This window comes from Pichia kudriavzevii, chromosome 5 (assembly GCF_003054445.1).
Source record: "Pichia kudriavzevii chromosome 5, complete sequence".
In the NCBI taxonomy this organism is placed as follows: Eukaryota; Fungi; Ascomycota; class Pichiomycetes; order Pichiales; family Pichiaceae; genus Pichia; species Pichia kudriavzevii.
In genome coordinates, this window is record NC_042510.1 from 409,784 (window position 1) to 433,785 (window position 24,002).

The following is a 24,002-nucleotide window of genomic DNA, read 5'->3' on the forward strand; positions in this document are numbered from 1 at the left end:
TTTATATATATACATATTAATATATTGAAAAAATGTGTATATGCAGTTATGTGAATATGTACATATATGGCTAACAATCTACAATATGCATTATACATGCCCAATAGGTACGATCCAGACAGCCGTCTAAAAGAAGGAGGAAAAAAAATTTTTTTGTACATGATAGAACCAATCAAGGCAAAAGCGGGGGGAGGGGCACAATGGGAGAGCGGCAAAATGTAGTATCAACCACTGTGGAGTGTATCATACGCTATTAAGTTGTTTATTGTTCCCACTGGCGGGATTCGGCATTATCCCGCATTTTTGGGGCTAACAATACGCGAGATGCAATGAGCATATGCGGCTCAGCGGGAAGGAGTCGTATTATATTGCAAATAATAATAAAGGGCAACTTAACAATAGACAAACTGAAATTATTGTAAGCCACATTAGACGGTGTTTGGTTGTTATTAATTAGTGTTATTAATTAGTGTTATTAATTAGCGTTATTAACTAGTTTGTCCATTTTAGCATGATTTCCATTAGTCTCTCCTTTTAGTCTGTTTTTTAATGGAATTGACAATTCAATAGACCCCTTTCCCCGTCTTTGGCCAATCAGTTTCGACCCTGATGAAACCCACGGAGACGGCTCAGCAAAGTCTTGCGTTTCCGATGACTCTTTTCGTTTTTCTCCCTTTGAAGACTGTCGCTTCTCTCAAGTTTCAGTGGCGCATTGTACGCTGAAATTCCAGTATCCGTTTTCGCCTTGACTCCAACCTTGGTCACTACTGGTGTATCCCTTTCTGTCCTTATCTTTGTCCCTGTTGTTGCATCGGCATCGACATCGGCATATGTATCTGCATAGATACGAGGATACCCTTCGGCCTCCGCCTCAGCTTCCCTTTCAAATCTCAGCTGTTGCACCTCATTAACCGGCGCAGAACTCACGTGACGCAGCATAGACGGTGCACCACGTTCAGGATAGCTGGAAATACCTCTCAGCCTCTCCCCAAAAAGCTCGCTATTGCTCAATGATGTATCAACAGTGCTATTCTTACTAGTGCTATTGGTGCTCTTACTCTTGTTCATCGGATGTAGTTGCTGTTGCTGTTGCTGTTGCTGTTGCTGTTGCTGTTGCTGTTGCTGTTGCTGTTGCTGTTGCTGTTGCTGCTGCTGTTGCTGTTGCTGTTGCTGCTGCTGTTGCTGTTGCTGTTGCTGTTGCTGTTGCTGTTGCTGTTTTTGTTTCTCCTTATCTTTAGTTCCATTCGTCGCATCGACACTTCCGGTGTTCTTCAAACTTGTAAACTTCTTGTAAAGATCCAAAACGTAGATGGCCTGTAACATCAACTTGGAATCATTCACAAGGGCCCCAGCCTCAACAAAGAGTTCAATAAACACCCCCTTGAGCTTCATCTGTGGTCCTCCCGCCTCAGTATCACCTTCACAACCATGATATTCGCCTCCATTGGCATTGCTATTGGTAGCTGCATTGCTATTAGTGCTTGTCGTCTTACCCGTACCTCCAACGGTAGAAATGGCGGCATTCACATTCGTACTGGCATTTGTGCAGCTATGTACATCGCTGTTGATGTCAATCAAATCCTTAAACGTAGGCCATGCGGTGATATGCCCCTTTTTCCTATTGCTACACTCCCTAGCTTCACCACCTTCTGAAGCTAGATTCCGCCCCGAATCACCTCCGGTAAGGCTGAAATTCTTAAATGAACTCATTAATACTTCACCTTCCTCATTGTCACTGCTATCACTAGTCTCATACCCTCTCTCCTCTAACATCCCCGTAGTAATTGTAACTCCTCCAGACTCTTCGCCTCCCTCACAATCACTACTACCTCTACTACCTTTGTTTCCTTCATCGCTACCATTCCCCATCATATGGTATCGATCCAACGTGCCTCTTCCCATATTACCTTCCTCCCGAGGATCAACTTCCAATGGATCGATCCCGTTCATTGTACTATCTTTTCTCGGCTTCATACAGTGGTAGCTATTGCTATTGCCACAATCATCATCAACACAATTAGGACCAAAGTCACCGTTGTAGAATTCTTCATCTCCATCAAGTTTCATATCACTACTAATCGTCGTGCCTGAATCTCTCCTACTTTGGCTGGCAGCTTCTAGCAATAGTTCGATATCCATATCCATATCATCACCACCTTCTCGATCTAGAATATCATATATCCTATCAATTCTTTCATCGTCAGCTCCCCCCTCTCCGTCAGCGTGATGCTCCAGGTAAAGAATCAAATCATTCTTCAATTTGCTCTCCATAGTGCCCAAGATAACAAAAAAGATCTCCATCACTAAATCGTATAATAATGGTATACCCAACTGCTTACTGGCCATCAATAACTCTATACCTGTAGGGAACAACTTCCAGTTGGCTCCAATGTGTCCACTATAGAGAAACTCTACTATAGCGTGAACTGTAGCATTAGAATATGGTATATATAATGCTCTTGGTATCCTCAAAGGGTCTATGTTAATGTTGTTTTCGTCTTGGAATTGCTGATAGACTAAATCGATGATACTATTATCAATATCCTGCTTGGAAAATGTACAATCTTCACTAGAATCTGACAATATTGTGCTGTCCTTAATGTCATCCTCTGGTGGTTGGGTAGGCATCGGCTTAGGTGGTGGTATAGAATAATTATTGATGGCATCTTGCATACCCGATGGAATGGACTCACTGGATCCATCTGAATGTGTTGAACTACTACTACGACTATCACCACTATATGAGCTGTTTGATCCCACTCGTCCAAATTCCCCAAATGATTTGTAACTATTGTTCGTAACTGGTGGTGATAAGCGTGGCACCTCTTCAATCGAACTATGTGGTGACATGTGGCTGTTGTTTGTTGCTTCGTTGATGTTGATGCTATTGCTGTTGGAGTTGGTATTGCCAATGGAAAATGAGTTTCTAGACAGCGTGGATGCTCTCCTGCTATGTTGGATAATGGGTGAATTTCTTCTTGGTAATCCTGTATTTCCTAGTGAGCTTCTTCTAGAACCCGATATTGAATTCGTTCTAGACATTGGATTATAAGAATTCCGACGTGATTGACTCAATGAAATAGAGGCTCTGCTCAGAGTAGTATTCGGAAATAAACTGCCTGATAAAGAATGGTGTCTGGAGTTTGCGGAAGAGTTCCTTGGTGTGTTTCTAACGGGCGAAATTGCCGAACTCAGTCCAGACGTAGGTATCAAACCTGTATTTGCTGTGACTCCCGTTGTTGTTGTAGTTGTCTCTCTATCCTTCTTATCTTGAAACGGGTATCTAAAATTGGGAGTCGCTGAACTACTTTTGGAGTGAAGTGATGAATATTCATCCATTGAAGATCTAGACTCATGCACGCTTCCCTGTGATGATCGCAAACTTTGACTCTTTCCTTCAACATATGATTTAGCATATGCATCACTCAATATCTCATCAAACCCAATGCCCCATCTCCTTCGGCATAGAGCATATGGAACACTTATAGTTGATCCATCACAACAAACAAGATCCAAATCAGAAAAAGAGGTGTTCCGCTCAAAAGCATGCTTGCCAATAGCAATGGCATGTGGCGGCAATGTATAGCAAATATAATTAAGAGGTAGTTGTTGTGCAACATGATAAGCATAATCGGCAAATCCACCAGAGTGCTCATTTGGATTGTTGCTTTGATGAAAGAAATCAAACACGCTTGTTTCGGATTTCCCCTGACGCTGCTTCTGGATACCAGCTCCCTGCGATGTTGGAATATTTCCATTCAATTCCTTATCTAACACTTTCCTACTATCGTTTCCAAAAAAGTTAGTAAATGGTAAAGCCAGAACCATTAGAGTATCAAAGTAATTCACAGATCCGCCCGATTCCTTCATAACAGATGACCCTAAGAAAACATTTTTATGATGTGAAGACCAGACGAAACCCACTGTCAATTTATGTGTGTAAATCTTATGGAGGCAGGATATATGTAATTTTGTCCACGTATTCACCCTTACATTATACATGTAAGCCGAAATCTTCTTATCATCCTCAGCAAACCCCATGATTATCATATTGGTTCCAAAATATCCTACTCTGGGAAAGCTTAGTTTACCAATCGGGCTGGTATCAAATCCGTTGTTTTTGGGATACCTGATTCCTTTGGCATCGCGTCGAAACATTAGGATCGGTTCGTATTCACTCAAGTTAGGTGATTCATCAAAGACAAATAGTTTCTCCTCATTTGTTGTGGAACAGAAGGCTGAAAACATACCACATGTTGAACCCCTTATTTTGACAGGATGGCCCTTCGGTATTGAACCATTCATTAGCTTGTCGAATGCTAACAAATTTGGAAGTGTTTGCACTTTCAAGTCATCGTCCATTAAGTCAAAAAGCTCGGCTTTTTCAATAATCTCATCTTCTTCTGACATTCCTCCGACAATACAAATACCTGGATTTACTAGAGATTTATCAAATAGCTCCATTTCTGAAAAAGCTGCAGATAAATGATCATACCTTTTCAAAATTCTATCATTGTTGTTTTTATAATAACATCTCCATGATTTCTCAAACAGGTTAAATCTCCATAAATCATTCAAAACAACTAGATTATTCTCCTCATTGAACCTTAAACCTCCTGATATATAAATACAATTGTTATAAATTATCATATTGTGGAACATTCGTGTGGGTGGCTTGTCAGATCCTTCAGCAATGTCATAATGGTGCCACTTCCTATTTATTAAACTTAATCTAAAGCATTCCGAAGATAGGTATTGATTGAAATTAATACCACACACGTCTTCGATATTCTCCGTTTTTTTCATGCCATCAACGAAGGCTTTGTGTATTGTATCAAGCTTGAAGTTAGCAGGTAAATCTAGCTCAAATACACAACCACCAAATACAAAGATCCTTGAATTTGAAATATTGATTGATGCACCACTTCTTACATCTAAGCGTCTCCGTGGATCGTTATCATTCAAATTTGGCATGACCAAAGGGTAGCACTTGTTTGCTGAAAAGTCCATTGCTCTCATGTATAATCTCTTCTGGTTCTCTTTCTATCTGTGCTTCTTCCGATGAGACTCACACGATTATGCTTACTTCCAACTACTACCAGTACGGGACTAGAATCCCTCTACTGATAATATCTTCAAATTGCACTAATTCATTTGTTTGCCGCGCAAAATCCTTCAGCATGAATTTGATTGTAAATGGTAAGCTTTGTTGAGAATTCTCATCATCTGGACTTCCAATTACTTCAGTGGATCAACTAAAGGATAAGGAATATTGAAAAAGGCCCAATACAAAGCATGCTTCCGTTGTATCTTCTAAACGCTGTTAAAGGCGAAAGTATCGTTGTGGAACTCAAGAGTGGGGGGATAGTCAATGGTACCCTTGAAAATTGCGATAACTACATGAACGTGACATTAACTGATGCTTGCGTTTCCTTAGTCGAGGATGAACCTTTCCACAAAATTAAACATATTTACCTTAGGGGTACCAATATCAAATTATTCAAAATGGGGAATGAGTTTATTGAAAAGTTTAAAGAACAACAACAAAGAGAAAAAGAGAATCATAATCGTGGTAATAATAATAGGCAATTCAACAATAACAGGCAATACAACAATAACAGAAGAAATAGAAGGAGAAATAACGATGGTGGTAACTGGTGAGGTTTAACTTAATATAATCTCTTATAATAAGATGTAATAAAATAATTACTAGCATGTTTGTATATCTACGTATTTGTTTCATTGTTTTCTTTTATGCAATTATCTTTTTACAAAAACTAAAAAATAAAAATAAAAATAAATATGAAAAAAAAATAAACAGAAAATGAAAAGTAACTGGCATGTATAGTCAGGATTGACATTTATTCTAAAGAAAAGGACTCCATCCCATAAAAATCAGTGCAAGATTCTGAGGATCTACAGCATCCCGAATCAATTCTCTAACAACAGCCTCATCACTCAATCCGCTGGCGTCCAATTTACGTTTCACCGTTTCAATCGCACTGTTAGCCTCTGAACCCAAATCTGTATTCACAAACTCATCAAACCCAATATCATTTTCAACATTATAGTAAATATGTTGTAGCTTTTTCTTCCTCAATGGAGATAATGTCCAACTATATAAAGGGTCATACTTCAAGACATTCAAGATACTAATGATATATTGTTTGTTTAATCTCAACACTCGTAAAACATGTTCACAACTTTTGCTGAACATACCATCAACTTTTGTTACTCCTAGACCATCAACTAAATCTCTCGTCAATCTAAATGGCACGGTTTCTGGAATAGGCAATGACTTCCCTTGATCAAAAGCAACGCCAAAGTCAATATGAATTGGTTCGCCGGATGATTTATCTAGAAGAATATTATTACAATGCCGATCTCCAATGCCCAAAATATAACCAATGATCGAAGTAGTGGCAACACCATGTGAATATAGGCATCGTGATTCAAACCATGTATCAGGGGACGTGAAATTATTAAAGAAAAATGTCCTGAGATTTGGTTGGATTTTTTTGCAGATACTTTTGTATACTTGATACCTGACCGATTTAGCTTGTGTCTGAACTTCCTTCATTTTCAAGCGTGCATCATTGATATCCAATTCATCTCCTTGGTGCAAGAATTTCAAAATATCAACTAAAGGCATGGAATTTGGAACAAATTCTAATATTCCAGAGGATGGGCCTAGTGGCAAAACATTGTAGGTTCTGATTCTTAGCCTCCTTTTCTTTGTCTGAATATCTTTCCATAGCAACTTGTTAACCTTCTTGAATACTTGTATCATAATGGCATCCTGTCTTAAATCATCGGGGGCTTTTAAAAGCATTTTTTGTGATTCCCCGTTTGTCAATTGGACTTTCATAATTTTAGGATGACTTACTCCGGATGGTGCTACCACTAAGGTTTCGCTTATACTTAGAACTAATGGTAATTCATCCCTTCTATACGGCTTATTCTTGCAAATTTGTATGCTTTTCACGGGAGAGGGGATACAAAGATTGGGCAAAGAATCTATCCACCATCTACCATCAGGGAGTCTTGTTATTGGCACTCGCTTTATGTTTTTCAGTTTGATGTTAGCAATCTCGACTGATTTATCTGATAATGCGTCAATGGAAGTCAAAATATTATGGATACCTTCAACATTAAATTTGGATTCACAGGTACAAAGTGTCTCCCAAATTCTTTGTGCAACATTACCTCTAGAGATAGCCGCAGGATCGTCAGACTCAACTTTAGTTATTCTTAAGGATTTTAGAAGGTATAAAGTATGGAATGGATGGTTTAAAGAAATGTGAATCAACAAGTTTTTCAAAGTATCCTGAAAATGTGTTCTTTCATCCATTAGTTTGGATACTAGTTGATTATTCCAAGTGACAAAATTATGAGTGGGTAACAAAAGTAGTTGATTTGAATCAATCTCAATATTGTTGTTTTCTATCCACAACGAGCAGAATCTATCTATACTTTGCTCTATAAATTGGTGATCATCGTATGCCATTGATTTAAAATAAAAATTAACCGCTTTAGTAATATAATTGGCACGTTCCTCTTGTTCTTTTTGCACCTCTTTAACTTGTTGCTTGTGACGATTTTTCAATCTCAGTAAATCGAGATGTGCATATTTTTTCTTTTCTTTAGTTGTTTCCTCCTTCAAGAACTTTGCCAATGCTTTAATATCATTTTCTAATAACTTGATAGAATCTAAGGACTTTGACACACCTGAATTTGATTCCCTCTTTTGTATTTGATCGTCGCAGAATTTAGCCATTATATGGAATGTCAGGCCCAAATAATCGTGAGGGGGATTTGACACATCGATAGATTCTAATAATTCAGTCAGAGGATCAATATATTTTTCCATTATAACCGATGATGTTTCTTGCTTACATTCGTCTGACCACTTTGCCAGAGTCGCTATTAGTAGTTCAGTGGGTAAACTAGAGATTACCATCTGAGCTTCGGGAAGAGCAGTTGCACTAGTTTTATCTGTCTCAATAACATCCTTCAGTGTTTCGATGGGGAAACGTGTGTCAGACTGTTGAGTCCAAAATGCGTATGCTAAATTGTACTTAGCAATTCGTTTAATATAAGCATTGTCTACCAAATGTTCAACTTGAGATATCTCGTTCAAAAACACAGCACCATTTACTGCTTTCTGTGTAGATCCCTTTTCTATCATAATATTGTTGTAAAAGTTCAACTCATTGACGATTCCAAGCCAGCAATTTCCATGGCTGATCTGAAAATACCCTTTTTCTTCTCTTGAACCATACTGGCTCATTATAGATAAAATAGTACGTCTGGCTAGTAGGATATTTTCAAATTCGTCAACTGTTGCTTCCCTAAACCATTCTGTAGAGGCTGAAAACTTTTTTAGCATACTACCAAAGTTTTGGTCTTCAGAACCTAGGATATCATCTACCGTGTTACAAATAGTTAATGTCCGAACCCACGATTCCAGGGTTTCATTCTGAGTTGAACCATGCTTATGGAATTTAGAGATGTCAATCTTAACTAAGTCATTGATGGCGTCTTTAGTTAATTTAGAGTGAAAATCTGGCTTATCATTTATATTTTTCAGCATAGAGTAAACAAACTGATGCTCTGTACTTTTGTCTTTGGGAATAGAAAGATCCCATTGGTTAAGCTTCCATAGTTGTTCGTACATCGCATCAGAAGTACTGACAAGCTCTTCACAAACACTGCTAGAATACTGATTGACGATGCTAGAGATTCCAGACCAGCCCATATCCATCATACTCTCGGTGATTTTATTCACTGTGGCAAGTCTCTCATCACATCTCCAAAATAAATTTGACTCGAATTTTGCATTGTTGAACATCATTTCACCCCACTGAAGATTGTTATGCCTTAATATTTGTAGTCCATAGTCGAGTTCAGGAACAATGGGCAATCCAAAAATCAAGTCATTATCTTCAATACCTGAGTAAATATTCTTCAACAAGGATTCGTATCTTTTGTTTGATAAGATAGGTCCCTTAGTCACTAACCCTACAGCTGAATGATGGTCCTCAAAAAGTAACAAGGCCGTTTTATTCTTATTGATAAACAACGCTGCTTCATAAACTCTGGCTATATCTATAACTCGGTAGATACTGACAAATTTCTCGTTTCCATTTTTCGTGCCGAGTCTGATTAGCAACACTAGTTCAAGAAACAACACTATCGAATCTTTGGTGAGAATTGCAAAGTCCTGACTAAAAAAGTCACTGATCATCTTTCCTATGATTTTACCACGTTTGATAGATTCACTTTGGATGTAAAAAAGAACTAAAGGGCAAAAACATTCTTGCACAAACCGAGGAATTTGACGCATGTAGTTAGCAAGTAAGATCATTATACTTGATTGACTCGATAATTCGTTTATTATTGAAAATACAATTTGCGACAACCATCTTTCAAATTTGTAAACTTTGAGAATTGTGGTGAACCCATTCAATGCTTGGTCTAGACCGTGTTTATAATACGATGCTGTTTCAAGTTCAACTTGGTCAATTAAAACTGAGCACATGTAGCTACTGATTGGATATATGAACTCCTCAAACTCCCTAAAAAGTTCGTCATAAGAAATCTGGCTAGACATATTTTCAGCCTGTGTATTATGCTTTTGCAAAAGAACACCAACAATAGTTTCAAAGCAATACCTTGCTCGCAATGAAGAAGATGGTAAGTCATGGATTATTTGTCGAAATATAGTGTCGAGCGATTTAACTTCATCATCAAAATCAATCATATTGCTATGTCTTAGTGAACGATTGTCAAACTCATACAATTCTCTATTTGGAATTTTGCCATTATTCTGATAATACAGTCCTAGGGACCTGCCTATCCACTGAATCATCCCATCAGAAAGATTTTCCGCATATAAAGTTTTGATGGTAAACAAGTTTTGTATAAACTCTTGGGTCAGTCTTTGAGAATCAATTTTGAGGTTAAAATTTTGAAAAGTGGAATTATGTTTGAAGAGAAGTGAAAGGTAGTGCATCAATATTTGAACATGTGATTTATCTCTGAACGCCTTGTTCACAAATTCCACTAAATCAGGTAAACAGTTTGCGTTTTTATCTTCAACAATATCAAACCCAAAATGTATTATGTCGGTGAACTCACCTGTTTGAAATTTATTTCTATTACTCAAGACCCAAAGAGCTAGTCTTTCTGAATCAGGAGTCCTTGAAGCTTCAAGTAATGTACAAATAATCGTAACTAGTGAGTAAACTGTAATATTTGAAAGAGTACCAGAGTTCAGTTGCAAAAGCGAAGTCAGAATTATAGCAGTGTCATTATTTAATAAGGAATCTTTCATATAGGAAGAGAGATTCGATATGAGGAGATCACAAACATGTGTGCTCTGGAACCCATCATGTGAGAGTATAAACAAAAGCTTCAAGCGCCGGAGGTTGATCAATTTCTCTATTCCAAGAATGGACGATTCTATCAGCAGTAATAATTTTGAGGCTAAATGGTAGACTATTTGTGTAGACCATATGTTCTCAATGCCACACAAATTTCCAAAATAGTTTATCATCTCCACACAACTTTTAGGTTTAATCCAAAGATCATACTCTTCCAAAAACTCGAATTTAAGAGCATCTATTGAAAGCGGAAGATCAAAATGATTAGGACCCTCAAAAAGAGATAGTAACTCTTCCTCTGATGAACAATCACAAAACCTGAGTAACTGAAAAACAATAAGTAAATATTGCTCACTTATACTTGACTTGAGTGCCTTCGACGAACTAAAATACTTTTCAAAGATCTTAAAAATTCCGTTCCTGATGCCTCCTTTAGTCCATGATAGCGTCACTGATAGAGACATAGAGTCCTTTATCATTGCTGTTTCTTTGATATTAACCTTATTTTTTAAGGTATCGATTATGCCAACGTGATTATAAGCAAGAGAGGATGCAATAATTTCTTTGTAACTTCTTAAGAAGAAATCATCTAGGGAACTGAACCCAAATAAATAAAAAGGAAAGTTTTCAATAGGAAGCTGGAAACTCTCCCAGCATTTGAAAAAAACTTCCTTGAAATTCCAAAACAATCTATTTGGATGGGGTATTCTGTTGGAATATGTTATATCACTGATCGCAAACTCCATGTAATCTAGTATTTGTTTAAAATTTGATAATTCAAGTAAGTTGCAGACGGTGGTTATGATCAGCGACTCTGACGCATTTGACATACGAGACATGAAGCAGCAAAATGTTGCAGAGGATTCTACAGATTGTTGGGGGCTTCTGAAAGATTTTAGGAAAAGAGTATACGTTTCAAATATGTCTTTTTGCGATTTCACAGTTGCCAATACAGAGTTCAGGACCTGAAACTTACCATAGTTATCAAATAAGTGAAAGTATTTTGTCGACTCAATCAAAATCTGACGATAATCAAATAAATTGCTTGCTACCATCTGGTTTTGAATTATGGCTTGAAAGAAACTGAAGACCCCAATCAAAGAGAGCTCATTGTGAATCATACCTTTGCTATATAAATTGATCAAATATTCGTAGACAGATTTCCCATCACTTTCTATCCCCATACTTGCACTCATCCATGTCTTAGAAGTATACTCAAATATCCTTGTAACACATATTAACGCTGCTTCGTAAGTTTTCATGGTATGATCCTCCAAGAATGTAGTCACTTGGTTAAATATACCATCAACAATGTTAACAGACAACACAACTTGCCCACATTCAAGCCACTTCATAATCTCATAATAACATCCTAGCAATTGGAATTTATCCTTCACTTTGGAGGTAAATAGCAACAGAGCCGCAAACATCGAATCAACATTTGTCGATAATTCACTATTTAAGACAAAGTTGATAATCTTTTGTTCAAATGTATGTCTATGAAAGTATAATGAGTTATAGTTGTACTTATTATAATCAGCAAATTGGCACGCTGTGATTTCAGTTTCGGAAGACGGCATAAAGGAATCAAATAAATCCTCTTCGGACAGATGTTGGTTTTCATGTAATTGATTAGAAGATATCAGTAGATTCAAACCAAGTTGAACTGTCTTTACGGTTGGCAGTAATACTTTGTCAATTGTCACTTTTCCGGCAGCATGAAGTTGATCGACTAATGTAATATAAAACAAATAGCATTTAGGGTCTTTCAACGATGAAACAACATAATCAGTGTAGTTTGCCAGATTGAAATCTGGGAATGTTGCAACTTGTCCTTGTTTGAAGAAAACAATTATTGGTATAATCCAAGATAGTGTTACGGAAATATTCGCATTTTCCATCATTAAATTGAATACCTTAGAAAGCTCCCTGTTCATCTTATTCAAAGTAATTTCATTTACTATTAATCTCTCATTTGAAAATTTATATGGAGGAATCTCTATTATCGTACCGTTTGGGCTTATCTTCTTCAAAATATAAGTGGAAAGGTACTGCTTCTTCATAAAGTCTCTAATTAAGTGCAGAGAAGGACCATCATAAAACGATTCATTCGAAATGAACTGTTCCGGGATAAAGTCTTCTTTGTCATCACCATACAGTCTTTTTAGCTGCACTACTATGGGGATAGTATCAGTTATGCTTGAGATTTTAGAAAATTGGTCCAATTTGCAAAAAATCCAATTTGAAACCTTTTGGCTAAATAATTGGGGATTAAAAGTATCTCCCAGTTTAAGAAATTGTACATTATTGAATTTGTACTTCTTTCCTATATTGTAGCTCGCATACCAGAACAGAACAGCTTCTTTGCTAAGTATTGCAGGCCCGTTGATTTCCGCCAAATCGATGATATTCTCATATTGCTGGACAAGGTTCTTGTTTAAGGTAAACAGCAATGGATTTGAGATTGTTTCAAATACAGACAAATGGAAAAGAAAAATACACGATACATTGGACATATTTGGATCCTTAAGAAAGTCTAAGCTATACTTGATTGACTTATGATAAATTGATACAACAGAAGACTTGATATTGGCTGTTTCAAAGCCTTTATGATAAACAAGTATTGAAAACATGATATCCAAAGAATGTAAAGCCCAATACTTGATATTATTGTCATGCTTCTCAAAAACATGCATAATTCGAGTTAAATGAAGATCAGCTGAGTTAATAAATTTTTCCAATATATCATAGCACGACTTCATGTTAGAATTTGAGAATATAAAGCCTAATAGGAGTGATAATGTTTTCAAAATGGTTAGTATCTGAACATTATTATTCAGAGACTCATCGGTCAAAATGGAAGTTAAAAGATCTAAAGGATTATCGAAGTAGTGTAAAGAATCACTAATCTGCATATACGTATCAGATTTCATAAATGTCAACCGTTTACGTTTGACCATCATTACTTCGTCGGTGAATTTTTGTGCTTCGAATTTTTCTAGCTTCAGTTGGTAATAGGCAATTAAGAGCTGACCAAAACCAAGAAATAATAGCCAAGGTTTCGATGGAGAATCTTTAGTCAAAGATAGAAAATGAAAGCAGAGCCATGAGTTTTTTTCTTTTTTAGGTACTGGGAAGCTATGAAGCTGAACGTGGTTGTATTTCAACTCAATCTGCCGCTTCACTGATGTATCGTGAAACAGACCAAACAATACATCAATAACCTTGGCCAAATTGTCGAGTTCCTCATTAGACTCTAAAAAATGATGGCCTTCATATTTTCGTTTGTTACTCCTACTTATTGAAAATAAATCAATTTTAGGTTTCTCTTCCCCATCGTCTTCATCTTCTTCAGAAAATCCCATGTTATCCTCCACTTCTGATGATGCATTAATAATCGCAGATGAATCAGTAGAATGCCCAATACGTTCAGAGCTAGTCGTTATAACATTAGGGGTTTTGAATGATAATTCGCCAGAAGTATTTATGTTCCAATTGTCTCCTTTGATTTTGTATAGGTTCTTTAATGTTACAAACTGTGGGATCAAATTAACAAACAAAGCCATCTCTGTAATTAACCTGCTTGAAGTAATTGACTTAGCCTCCAAAATAAGTTGAACACCAATTTTGTAGAGCCTGTAGCAAAATTTTGTGTGTGATGTTGACAAGTCTATCAAACATTTGTTAATAATCTTAAAAATGATGATCAATGATTCACGTTCTCGTTTGTTATCTTCAAATAATATCTTTAAGTAATTAAGAACCACGTCCACGATTCTGGGATAGTAAATTTGAGAGCCTGATGGACTATTAAGCAATATATTCAACCCTGATGTAAATGCTGGATTTAAAAACTCATATAGTAGTGATAGTAACTCGATGAGTACTGCTTCATTATTGGCAATTGATTTGAAATCAAAGATGAGTAATTCTAAGCAAAGTAAAACTTTTCTCAAGATTGATTCATACGTCTTTAGATACAGATGATCTCTAAAACATTGAACTCTAAATAAACTGTATAACGTTTTGGTAAGGTTTAGCATAAGTGGCTCAACTATAGTTTGCTTACATCCTGGGGGGGTATATGTTAGATATTTGAGGATTGTATTGATGATTTTTTCACTCTGTCTCGGTTTATAGAGGGCAATACTCTGCTTACTCCCTAGTATATTAACAAGTATTGACCTCAAAACGGTTGAAACCTTATTTAATCTTATTTCAACTATTGAGCTACTATTTGGTTTGGAATAGAGGAGTAAATCAGAATCGATAAGCAAATCCAATGAATTAACCAATTTTAACAAGGCTTCTGGGTCAAAGCTATTGATAGTAGAGGGCGACGCAAAGTTGATGTTCTGTAATTTTTCTATTGCATCATTTTTGTCTTTCACTTTATTCGTAGCAAGTTGGGCTGGTGTATTAAAAACATGCATCGTTAGTATTTGGATGATTAAACGCGTTCTGATGCAAGCTATGAAAAAATATACATACAACATATCGAATCAATCGAGCTTTTCAGCATTATGTGAGCTACCAATCCAATCTACCGTGCTCCTCCTGTGATCATATTCGAAAGTTGAGACTTTAGAAGCTTATGAGTTTATTTATGAGCAAAAAAGATCAGCCATCTGACTCTACAAAGAAGCGACTGGAAATCAAGAAGCAGGAAAATAAAAAATTCAATCCATTAATCTAATGAATCACGACTAATCCAGAATATATGCTAGTGAAGACAAAGTCGACATTATGACACCCAGAGTTTTCTTTTCTGAGAAATCAAAATTAACGAATTAACGATTTATATTTTTGTTATACACCAATGATATTATCTATTTAATTTTCGAGCTAATTAATTTAAACAACAACACCAGAGTTAGAAGCAATTCTTGGCCACAAGTCAGCACATTCCTTTGCAACTGGACCAGTGATAGCAGAACCCTTCATTTCACCCTTAGGGTTAACAATAACACCTGCGTTATCTTCGAAGTAAAGGTAGGTACCATCTCTTCTTCTCCATGGCTTGGATTGTCTGACAACAATAGCTGGCATGACCTTCTTTCTTAGTTCAGGCTTACCCTTCTTAACGGTAGCCATAACCATATCACCTGCAGAAGCTGCTGGTAATCTGTTCAATCTTGCACCAGAACCCTTAACTGCCATGACGTACAAGTTTCTTGCACCAGAGTTATCTGCACAGTTCATGATTGCACCAACTGGTAATGCAAGCTATAAAAATAAAGTTGAAAAGACATGTTAGTATTCAGTTTTTCGTTTTCCATTTTCGATGATTAAAGGAATTGGGAAAGTTGTGTCTACTTGACTAGTATTGTTGAGTTAATAGGTTTTTTATAAACACCAACCAAGTCCAACATTTGCTTCTAGTTGTAAGACGGTCCTCCTCGGCTTCACGAAATATTGCTTAAGAAAAAGCCAACATAGAGGTTAATGGAAAAGCTTATGACCACAGCATGAAAACTAGTTACTACGTATTTGTGGCTTTACTGGACACATGACAATTCTTTTTTCCAATCTTATTAATGGCTGATTGACAATCATTTCTAGTCTAGAATAATAGCTTGGCAGCTTCCTTCCTATCAACAGCTTGATTTGGTTGCTGTGACGAAAACATTCACTGATTTCTCCCATCCAACTTTCGCCATTGATATAGTTTCTTAAATATCGCAATTTCACAATAACATGATACATACAGACATTCTAAACTTAGTACCTTGAGCACCGGAACCAGACATCTTGATATATTAATGTGTATTTGGTATACTGATTTAAAAGGTATCTTAAAATGATTCCACGTTTTCATAATTATCATTCAAAAAATTTATCTAGATGCCAATACCCATTTTTTTTTCACCATAGAGAACCCCCCAACCACACCAGAGGAAACGACCTTCCCACACAGTCACAACCCAGCTCTGGCGCGGCTCCTTTGGGAAATCAGTCCCTCCCACGCGCAAAAAAGTGTGCGTTCCACTGTCTTTCCCTAAAAAAAATTAAACCCTTGGCACAGGCACGTGATACTGTAACCCTCTTCTATGCTTGGTCTTTTTTGTTTTTTGGCTTGGATTTAAGCTTTTCGGAGTTGGCTTCCTAACTCCTTCACTGGAAACCCTAAGTAGATGCAAGTTCGGATTTTAGTATACATTATTTGAAATTATATCATTTATTCATGCCCAAAGTTAGTAAATAAAAACTTATACAGTACGTACATAATGAAATCAAAAGGTCACATCTGCATGTAATATAATGGTATCACAGTAGAAGTAGTCATTCAAGAAATTCAACACTCCTTGCTCATATTGGCTTCCAATTTTGCTCAAGAATTGTATAGTTCACGAACATATTGATTTGCATACAATGAGGCCCTCTTGAACCGTCTCTCACTGTACTTTTGATATATAGATTTATGATGAGACTCGGCATTTAAACAACAATGTTCAAAATATAATGCAAGAGGTTCCAGTTGTTCGGCTGTATAACCAGTATAATAAACATGAGCTTCACTCCATTCACCACGTGCTAACATTCTCCTAGAAAGATATTGAGCGCCCGCTGCTAACCAGCTAGGCGGAGAAGAAACAAATCTTGAATCCATGATTGTGATTTCCAAAAAATACTTTGCTAAAGTTCTAACTTCTGCATCATAATCATCCGCTTTTGATCCCCGTCTTAAGAAGGACATTGGACCGGGCCATCCAAATTCAAATCCTAGTACCTCCACCATAAACCGCTCAGCTCTTAGAAAAGCATCCCTCGGATATTGATTGCTTACCATATAAACCATTTGAGAAACGGTCGGCACATTTATTTCCTCATACTTAGCTGCAATAAATAAGGCAACAGCACCACACAACTGAAACCTCGATAATGAAATGGTCTTTTTACTTAAAAACCGATCAATTATATTAACTGCAAGAAACAAAGTCTCTGGTAAAAGGTTGAATCTTGAATGAAGTTGAACCAGCCAATCCATTAATGTTGATCTATGCTCCCAACATAGATCCTTTTGTATTTGTTCAACATACCTTGGATTCGGTTTGTATTTGATTTCCAATTCATGCAAATAATTGAAAATCCGATTACCATACTCAGCCACCATTGTACAATCATAAGTGTCTTCATCATTTGGATCGAGTTCAGTTCTAGAAAATTTAGTATAAACCCTATCGATTTCCTGCTCAATTTTCAGGGACATTATTGGTGATAGTGGCTGATTGAATGAATAATCATCACTTTCAAATTCTTCATCCTGTTCTTCATGGATGTAATTTGCCTCATCATTACTTGACTGATCCATTACATCTTCTGATGTTGAAATAGTCGATACAGAACCGGAATGTGTAACTTGGTTTTTCTGATTGTCAGAGAGAATGGGTATCTTCCCCCTATGACTTACATGTGCATCTATGTGGTTAGATTGGTATTGATGTTGATGGTCATGTTGCTGATCGTGTTGATGAGAATGTGGAAAATAGTGTCCTTGAGATTGATATCTAGGATTTGTCTGACTCTGATTCAAGGTTGAATCTGAAATAACACCTAATGCAGTACGTGATTTTATACTTGCATATGCATTTGGAACTGAAATTGACTTATCTTGCTTGCTAGATTCTAGGATTTTGTTCTCATCATTGACATTTTGCTCTTGCGAATGTGCTGTTCTATACATTATTGTCGTGATTGAGTAATATTGATATCTTCAAAATAAAATACGATTGAAATCAAAAGAAAAAACAGATTCAAAGTTGATTAAGTTTTGGGAACTTTGAATAAGAGTATATTAAATATCCAAATTTTAGCAAGATTGGCTGGATATTGTAGGGTAGATAGAACCTTGCTTTGTTGAAGTTAATAGCAAAAGGTGAGTTCGATTGTGATGTATAACCTTCTTATGTTTAAGATTAAACTATTCAGGTATATGATTATCTAAAAATACTGATGAACAAATGAATGAATAAATGAAAGAGAAAAAGATGAACTTTGATAGTTGCTTCTCTTCAATGTTAGTGAGTGGTTGGGTATTTGATGAAGTTGGCTTTTGCAGAAATGAACAACAAGGGCAGATGGTTGGATATATGAACTAAAAGCTAACACAACAAAAGAGACTGAATCCAATGTTATGTTTACAAGAAATTGAAGCGATTACAAGGTCTCTAGGTTCCTTTAAGAAATCTATATAGCCAAGAGTGATACTGTAGGACCGACACGATCGGATCCAAAAACAATCATACACCAAAGAAGGAAACACAAACAACCTTTAGTGGATGGTCAACAAAGACAAGGACACACGCTAGAAAACGATCCCTCCCTGTTTATCTTTTTCCCCATGAGGAAACTCACCTTTGGGGAAAGAAAAGCGCGAGCGCGTTTACATAGAAAGAGGATTTTTTCTCTTTTTTTTTTTTTTTTTTTTTTTCTTTTACTTTCTGGCTTTTACAATAAAACACTTCTCGGCGCGTCGAAATTATAAAAACGAAGAGAACAGGTAAATCAAGAAAAAAAAACAAAAAATCGTGTAAATATTTATCTAAATTTTTCACTATCATGAATATTTTAATTGTTCCCTTAATGAGAAGTTAATGTGCATATATGTAAAAATAGGGGATCCACTCATACATACAGCATGCCTTTTACTGATAGAAAAAAATACATTGAAGAGGGAGATCTTGTGCTTGTTTATGTTTCACGTACTATCATCAAGCCAATCTATGTAACGAAAGGTGAACATTTCAATACTAGATTTGGCTCGTTTCCTCATGATTCAATGATTGGATTAGAGTTTGGCTCCCAGATAACGACTCCAAAGGATCGTGGGTTTGTCTATCTACTCCAGCCAACTCCAGAGTTGTGGACCATGTCCTTGCCTCATAGGACACAGATTGTTTATACCCCGGACTCAAGTTATATCTTACAACGTTTGAATGTTCATCCCGGTTCGAGAGTCATTGAGGCAGGAACTGGTTCTGGTTCCTTCACACATGCGTTTGCCAGAACTGTGAATGATGAGGGTAAGCTTTTCACTTTTGAATTCCATGAAGAGAGATATCAGAAAGCTAAGGAAGAATTTGAGGCACATCAGTTAAATAATATTATAATAACACACAGAGATGTTTGTAAAAACGGTTTTGAAATAGATAATGTTGACCTTCAAGCAGACACTATCTTTTTAGACTTACCTTCTCCGTGGGAAGCAATTCCCCTTTTGAAGAAGGTCACAACAAATGATAAGCAAATTGGAATTTGTTGTTTCTTACCATGTTTTGAGCAGGTTGTCAAAGCTGTGGAGGCTCTCCAAAACGAGGGTTGGATAGATGTGGAGTTGACAGACGTATCTGGCAGACTATGGGAATCACATAAAGCAATGAAAAGAGAGGTTGATGATGCAGTGAAGCGTTTAAGGTACGTGAAGGAAAGACAGCGTGAAGGTTTAGAATTAATCAAAGCGGGAAAGCATCCAAGAAAGGAAAACGAAACAAAGGAAAACGAAACAAAGGAAAAGGATTATGGCTTCAATCCATTTGGTAGAGGCAAGCGTATCTTAGAAGGTGAAGATGGTTTCGAATGGTTTGACGTTTCAAGGCTTGAAAGCGAGGTCAAAACACATACTTCTTACCTGGTGTTCGCTAGAAAGATGCCGCCAATGGTCAGGAAGCTAGAGAACACTAGAGATTCTGTATAATTTACAAAATGTAAACTACTATAGGAGGACCTAATAAACTTTTCCGTATGTTTCTTTGAACGATAATAAGTGTGTATGAGTGCACGGAGATTAATATGATTATAATTACCGAATAAGAAAACTTCGCTTCAGAAGGAAGACTACACCACAAAATTTATTTTTTTAGAATTCTCCGAAGTACCATTATTACTATCCAGACCAAGATTCGAATTTCTTTGTTAAACAAAAGATGTTCTACAGATCACAACTTGCAAACATTCCTACCAGGAATATAGTGCAAAGGACCCATTTAAGACACTTGTCTGTGAACACCGCTTCAAAGCCGGTAATTTATTCGCAATGCTCAATTTTAAAATCCAATCCGTTATTGGTTCCACAACTTACGTTTACGTCACAACTTAAGGCCAATTTACTTAGATCATTCAGCACATCTGCAAAGCTCTTAGACTACTATCGTCCACCTAAAAACAATGTGTACAGTGGACTCACAGGCCGTATTTGGTCAAGGATTCCTGATAGCGTCAAATTGATTAGTTTAGTTAGTATCTCAGCATATTTGGTCATCTTCGTTGCAGTCCCTATTCTGGTGATGGTGGTTCCTCCATTGGTGGTTGGGGGGTGGCTCTTTTACAGGCTCAATAAATATTTCAAGACAAAGTCTGTCAATAAAGCTTTCCAAAGTATCGCCGATTCTACACTCATATATTACCCAAAGAAGATTCGCAACCCATTATTATTGCCGGACCCGGATCAGGTCAATTCTGAATTGGCAAACTTTGAAATGAATAGAATCATTGATGCATTTTGGAACAATGAGCAGGGAATTGCAGACTACTTCAAAATTCCGAATATTGATGATTTGGCGTTGGGAACTTTAGAAGCAGTTGAAATCAATTATAATTCAACTAGCGTTGTCTTTGCAGATGACTATAAAATGATGGTTACCCAAAGAAGACCTCTCTACAATAAAAGTACCAATGAAGATATAGCCGACGTTGTGATCCGCCTGAAATGTTTGGAAAATCCAATTGCTGAAGGCCTGGATCCGATTGCAAATATAACTAAAAGTTTAGTTCAGATTGAAATTACACCAAACAACCTGTTTGCACCTCAATTCATACTAAAAACTCCATCGGTGAGTACAATGCCACATGATAAAGACAGCGATGGATTTGGTGATTTCGATGATGATGCAGACGGGTTCATAAATGTCAAGGGTAAAACAAAAGTATTATGATTCTGTTACCAGATTCTTTTCATTCTTTTTTTGTTGGTTTTTTTTTTCACAATTATGTTATCTTCGATTGTTATATACGCCTTAAATCAGATTCAATTTCTATATATTTATCTATCTAATCAGAAGTTTTTGGTCTTTTCTTCTCGGCTTCAGCAGCTTTTTCTTCCTCGATTTTCTTCACTATGACCTCGATTTCTTCATTAGTTAGTGGCCTTGGTTCTGCATTTGGTTTCATGACTGAAATTTCGATATTCTTGGCACCTGTTTGAACTACCTCCAATAAGGCTTGGATTGCCAACTTGACTGTTTGATCCTCATCCATTGGTTCATCATTTGGATAGTTTTTCTCCAAAAACTCCCTAACAACTTTGCTGCTTCTTCCAATTGATTGAGCCTTCCATGCAGAATATATTCCTGATGGCTCAGTTTGATATAGTTTAGGAACGTTATCATTTTCGTCAAATCCGGCAATCAGTGTTGAAATACCAAAAGGTCTAGCACCACCACTTTGAGTGTATCTTTGTTGGACACCTGCAACATATTTCGTTAGATACTCAACACTGACAGGATCTTCCAATGTCAGTTTGTGAGATTGCGCCTCGACTCTGGCTTTATCGATCAAAACTCTAGCATCGGCATTTAATCCAGCAAACGCAAGTTGGACGTGATAATCAATTTTATTTATCTTGGTTGGATTGATTCTTGGATCCTGGAGCTTCAACGTTGTTCTTCTTTCACATGCAAGTACAACGGAGTCTTTACCCTTGACGCCAACTGCACAAGTACCTCTTTTAACAGCTTCCAATGCATATTCGACTTGGAAAACATGTCCGTCAGGACTATATTCAAGTAAAACATAATCAAATAGTTAGTATTTGCAATTTGACCTTCCCGCAGATAAGAGGGGTGGTAAAAAAATCATGTGCAAATTATAAAACATACCTAAAAATTGACAATGCACTATCATAACCACTCATTTCTAATTAGCTGTAATTGTTTCTTAAAGAGTCGACCTAACTAGGGTTTAGAAGGAACTGTGGATTTTTTGCCTTCCTTATAGATATGCATAGACGTCTTTTTTTTTCTCACCAACGCGAGCCTAATGGAAATTCAAATTGCCAATTTATACACGTATTTAAATGTAGAACGATGGAGATCTTTTTTTTATTTTTCACTCTCAATGCAGTACAAGAATATACTTGGTCTAGATCTAGTGTAGGGTTATAATGGAGGAGATCAGAGGTGGAGTTAGTTTGATTAGTCCATCCCAAACGAAGAAAGAAAAAAACCAGTCAAAAAAATCTAAAGGAAGTAACAGAGCACCTAAGATTCCCAATGTTATACCCAAGAAAGACCATTTTCAGCGGGTGTCATATTTATACAAACTAGGGGCAATGATGACGATGGCAAAATACGTTGGAGATTATGATGAACATCAGCAGAAACAACGAGATACTTTGTCTAGAACATATCTTAATCAAATGGATTTGGTCAGTAAAAAGGCAGTTTTGAAATTACATCCAAGTATCAAACGTACTATATGCAAGCAATGTTCGAGACTTTTAGTGGAAGGTTTGACTTGCAGTATACGAGTTGTCAATGAGTCTAAGAGGCAGCAGCCCCATTGTGACGTTCTTGAACTAAAGTGTGTGTGTGGGCGAGCAAAAAGGTTCCCCATTGGAAAGAACTTTGACTACTCTTTGTTCTCTGAAAGAGAGAATGTTCTTCATGATAGTATATGATGGAATGGTCTTGTAAGCAAAATTGAGATGATAGACCCCCCAAAACTGCACTTTGCTACGTGTATATCTTTTGCTATGTAACAGTATACAATAAAAAAGAGGGAAAATTAAAACTTACTATACAAATGTTAGGATTACATGAATTGGAAACCTCCGGCATAAGCACCCTTGTAAGAGATTTGCTTTGCATATTTGTAGGCACGGTCCTTTGCATCTTTCACATTTTTCTTGAACTTGTTATAACCTTCGATATAATCGATTCTTTCCCAGCCTCGAACAGCTTCATCTTCACTATCTATATCCAAATCGCCCATCATGAGTAAGTTTTCACCACGTATAAGATAGATCTGAGATAGCTGAGACTCTGCATACTGTCTAGTTTCGGAGAGGTATATCCGCTCGGTTGCATCGTGAAGCACAAGGTTACCAAATTGATCAAAGGTTCTCAAAACACCTATCACTGAACGTCCGCCAATTAAAACCGCACAGACTTTACGGTCGACATAACCAATTATCGCAGCGGCAGTTGTGAATGGATACGATTGTAAGTATATATCTTCCTGTGACATTGTGTTCTCGTTGTATGGGATGGTTCATTCAAACTAGAAATCTCAAACTCCAGGAGACTCAGTGTGATTGAGTTCCTTTAAATTCATGTCGACACACAAGATGCATCAATTCGCACAGGTTTTTTTTTTCCTCTCCTAACTCTGGCTATAGCTGCAGGTCAGAATGCCATTAGACAATGTTAATTTTGTTTAAATAAATGTATATACAGAGGACAGGGAATACATCAAAGAGTTTAGAAATGTATGATTGGTTTGAGTGTGGGGATGGGAGAGAGAGAGAAAGAGAGAGAAGACAAGAAAGGGAGGGAGGAAAAACAATTAAAAAATTAGAAAAGCTAAATTAGTAAGAATACGAGTGATTTTTCTTTTTGGTAT

The 24,002-nt window shown here is 36.8% G+C and overlaps 10 protein-coding genes across 10 annotated transcripts; 4 read left to right on the plus strand and 6 right to left on the minus strand.

Moving 5' to 3' along the window:
* Nucleotides 1–594: 594 nt before the first annotated feature.
* On the minus strand, nt 595–5,019 carry C5L36_0E01990 (uncharacterized protein; the record flags this gene model as incomplete). The annotated part of the gene is made up of 1 exon (XM_029467753.1): nt 595–5,019. One exon carries the CDS (start codon nt 5,017–5,019, stop codon nt 595–597), a length of 4,425 nt encoding a protein of 1,474 aa, XP_029323613.1.
* A 276-nt stretch (nt 5,020–5,295) lies between these two features.
* Nucleotides 5,296–5,661, plus strand: C5L36_0E02000 (uncharacterized protein; the record flags this gene model as incomplete). Its single annotated transcript, XM_029467754.1, has 1 exon — nt 5,296–5,661. One exon carries the CDS (start codon nt 5,296–5,298, stop codon nt 5,659–5,661), a length of 366 nt encoding a protein of 121 aa, XP_029323614.1.
* Nucleotides 5,662–5,866: 205 nt separating this feature from the next.
* C5L36_0E02010 (uncharacterized protein) lies at nt 5,867–14,881 on the minus strand (the record flags this gene model as incomplete). The annotated part of the gene is made up of 1 exon (XM_029467755.1): nt 5,867–14,881. The coding sequence occupies one exon, from the start codon at nt 14,879–14,881 to the stop codon at nt 5,867–5,869; it is 9,015 nt and encodes a 3,004-aa protein (XP_029323615.1).
* Nucleotides 14,882–15,239: 358 nt separating this feature from the next.
* Nucleotides 15,240–16,135, minus strand: C5L36_0E02020 (uncharacterized protein; the record flags this gene model as incomplete). Its single annotated transcript, XM_029467756.1, has 2 exons — nt 15,240–15,611; nt 16,094–16,135. The coding sequence occupies 2 exons, from the start codon at nt 16,133–16,135 to the stop codon at nt 15,240–15,242; spliced, it is 414 nt and encodes a 137-aa protein (XP_029323616.1).
* A 581-nt stretch (nt 16,136–16,716) lies between these two features.
* On the minus strand, nt 16,717–18,069 carry C5L36_0E02030 (uncharacterized protein; the record flags this gene model as incomplete). The annotated part of the gene is made up of 1 exon (XM_029467757.1): nt 16,717–18,069. The coding sequence occupies one exon, from the start codon at nt 18,067–18,069 to the stop codon at nt 16,717–16,719; it is 1,353 nt and encodes a 450-aa protein (XP_029323617.1).
* A 954-nt stretch (nt 18,070–19,023) lies between these two features.
* Nucleotides 19,024–20,079, plus strand: C5L36_0E02040 (uncharacterized protein; the record flags this gene model as incomplete). The annotated part of the gene is made up of 1 exon (XM_029467758.1): nt 19,024–20,079. One exon carries the CDS (start codon nt 19,024–19,026, stop codon nt 20,077–20,079), a length of 1,056 nt encoding a protein of 351 aa, XP_029323618.1.
* Nucleotides 20,080–20,308: 229 nt separating this feature from the next.
* Nucleotides 20,309–21,316, plus strand: C5L36_0E02050 (uncharacterized protein; the record flags this gene model as incomplete). Its single annotated transcript, XM_029467759.1, has 1 exon — nt 20,309–21,316. The coding sequence occupies one exon, from the start codon at nt 20,309–20,311 to the stop codon at nt 21,314–21,316; it is 1,008 nt and encodes a 335-aa protein (XP_029323619.1).
* Nucleotides 21,317–21,431: 115 nt separating this feature from the next.
* Nucleotides 21,432–22,293, minus strand: C5L36_0E02060 (uncharacterized protein; the record flags this gene model as incomplete). The annotated part of the gene is made up of 2 exons (XM_029467760.1): nt 21,432–22,155; nt 22,259–22,293. 2 exons carry the CDS (start codon nt 22,291–22,293, stop codon nt 21,432–21,434), a joined length of 759 nt encoding a protein of 252 aa, XP_029323620.1.
* A 249-nt stretch (nt 22,294–22,542) lies between these two features.
* On the plus strand, nt 22,543–23,058 carry C5L36_0E02070 (uncharacterized protein; the record flags this gene model as incomplete). Its single annotated transcript, XM_029467761.1, has 1 exon — nt 22,543–23,058. The coding sequence occupies one exon, from the start codon at nt 22,543–22,545 to the stop codon at nt 23,056–23,058; it is 516 nt and encodes a 171-aa protein (XP_029323621.1).
* Nucleotides 23,059–23,192: 134 nt separating this feature from the next.
* Nucleotides 23,193–23,627, minus strand: C5L36_0E02080 (uncharacterized protein; the record flags this gene model as incomplete). The annotated part of the gene is made up of 1 exon (XM_029467762.1): nt 23,193–23,627. One exon carries the CDS (start codon nt 23,625–23,627, stop codon nt 23,193–23,195), a length of 435 nt encoding a protein of 144 aa, XP_029323622.1.
* Between the last annotated feature and the right edge of the window lie 375 nt (nt 23,628–24,002).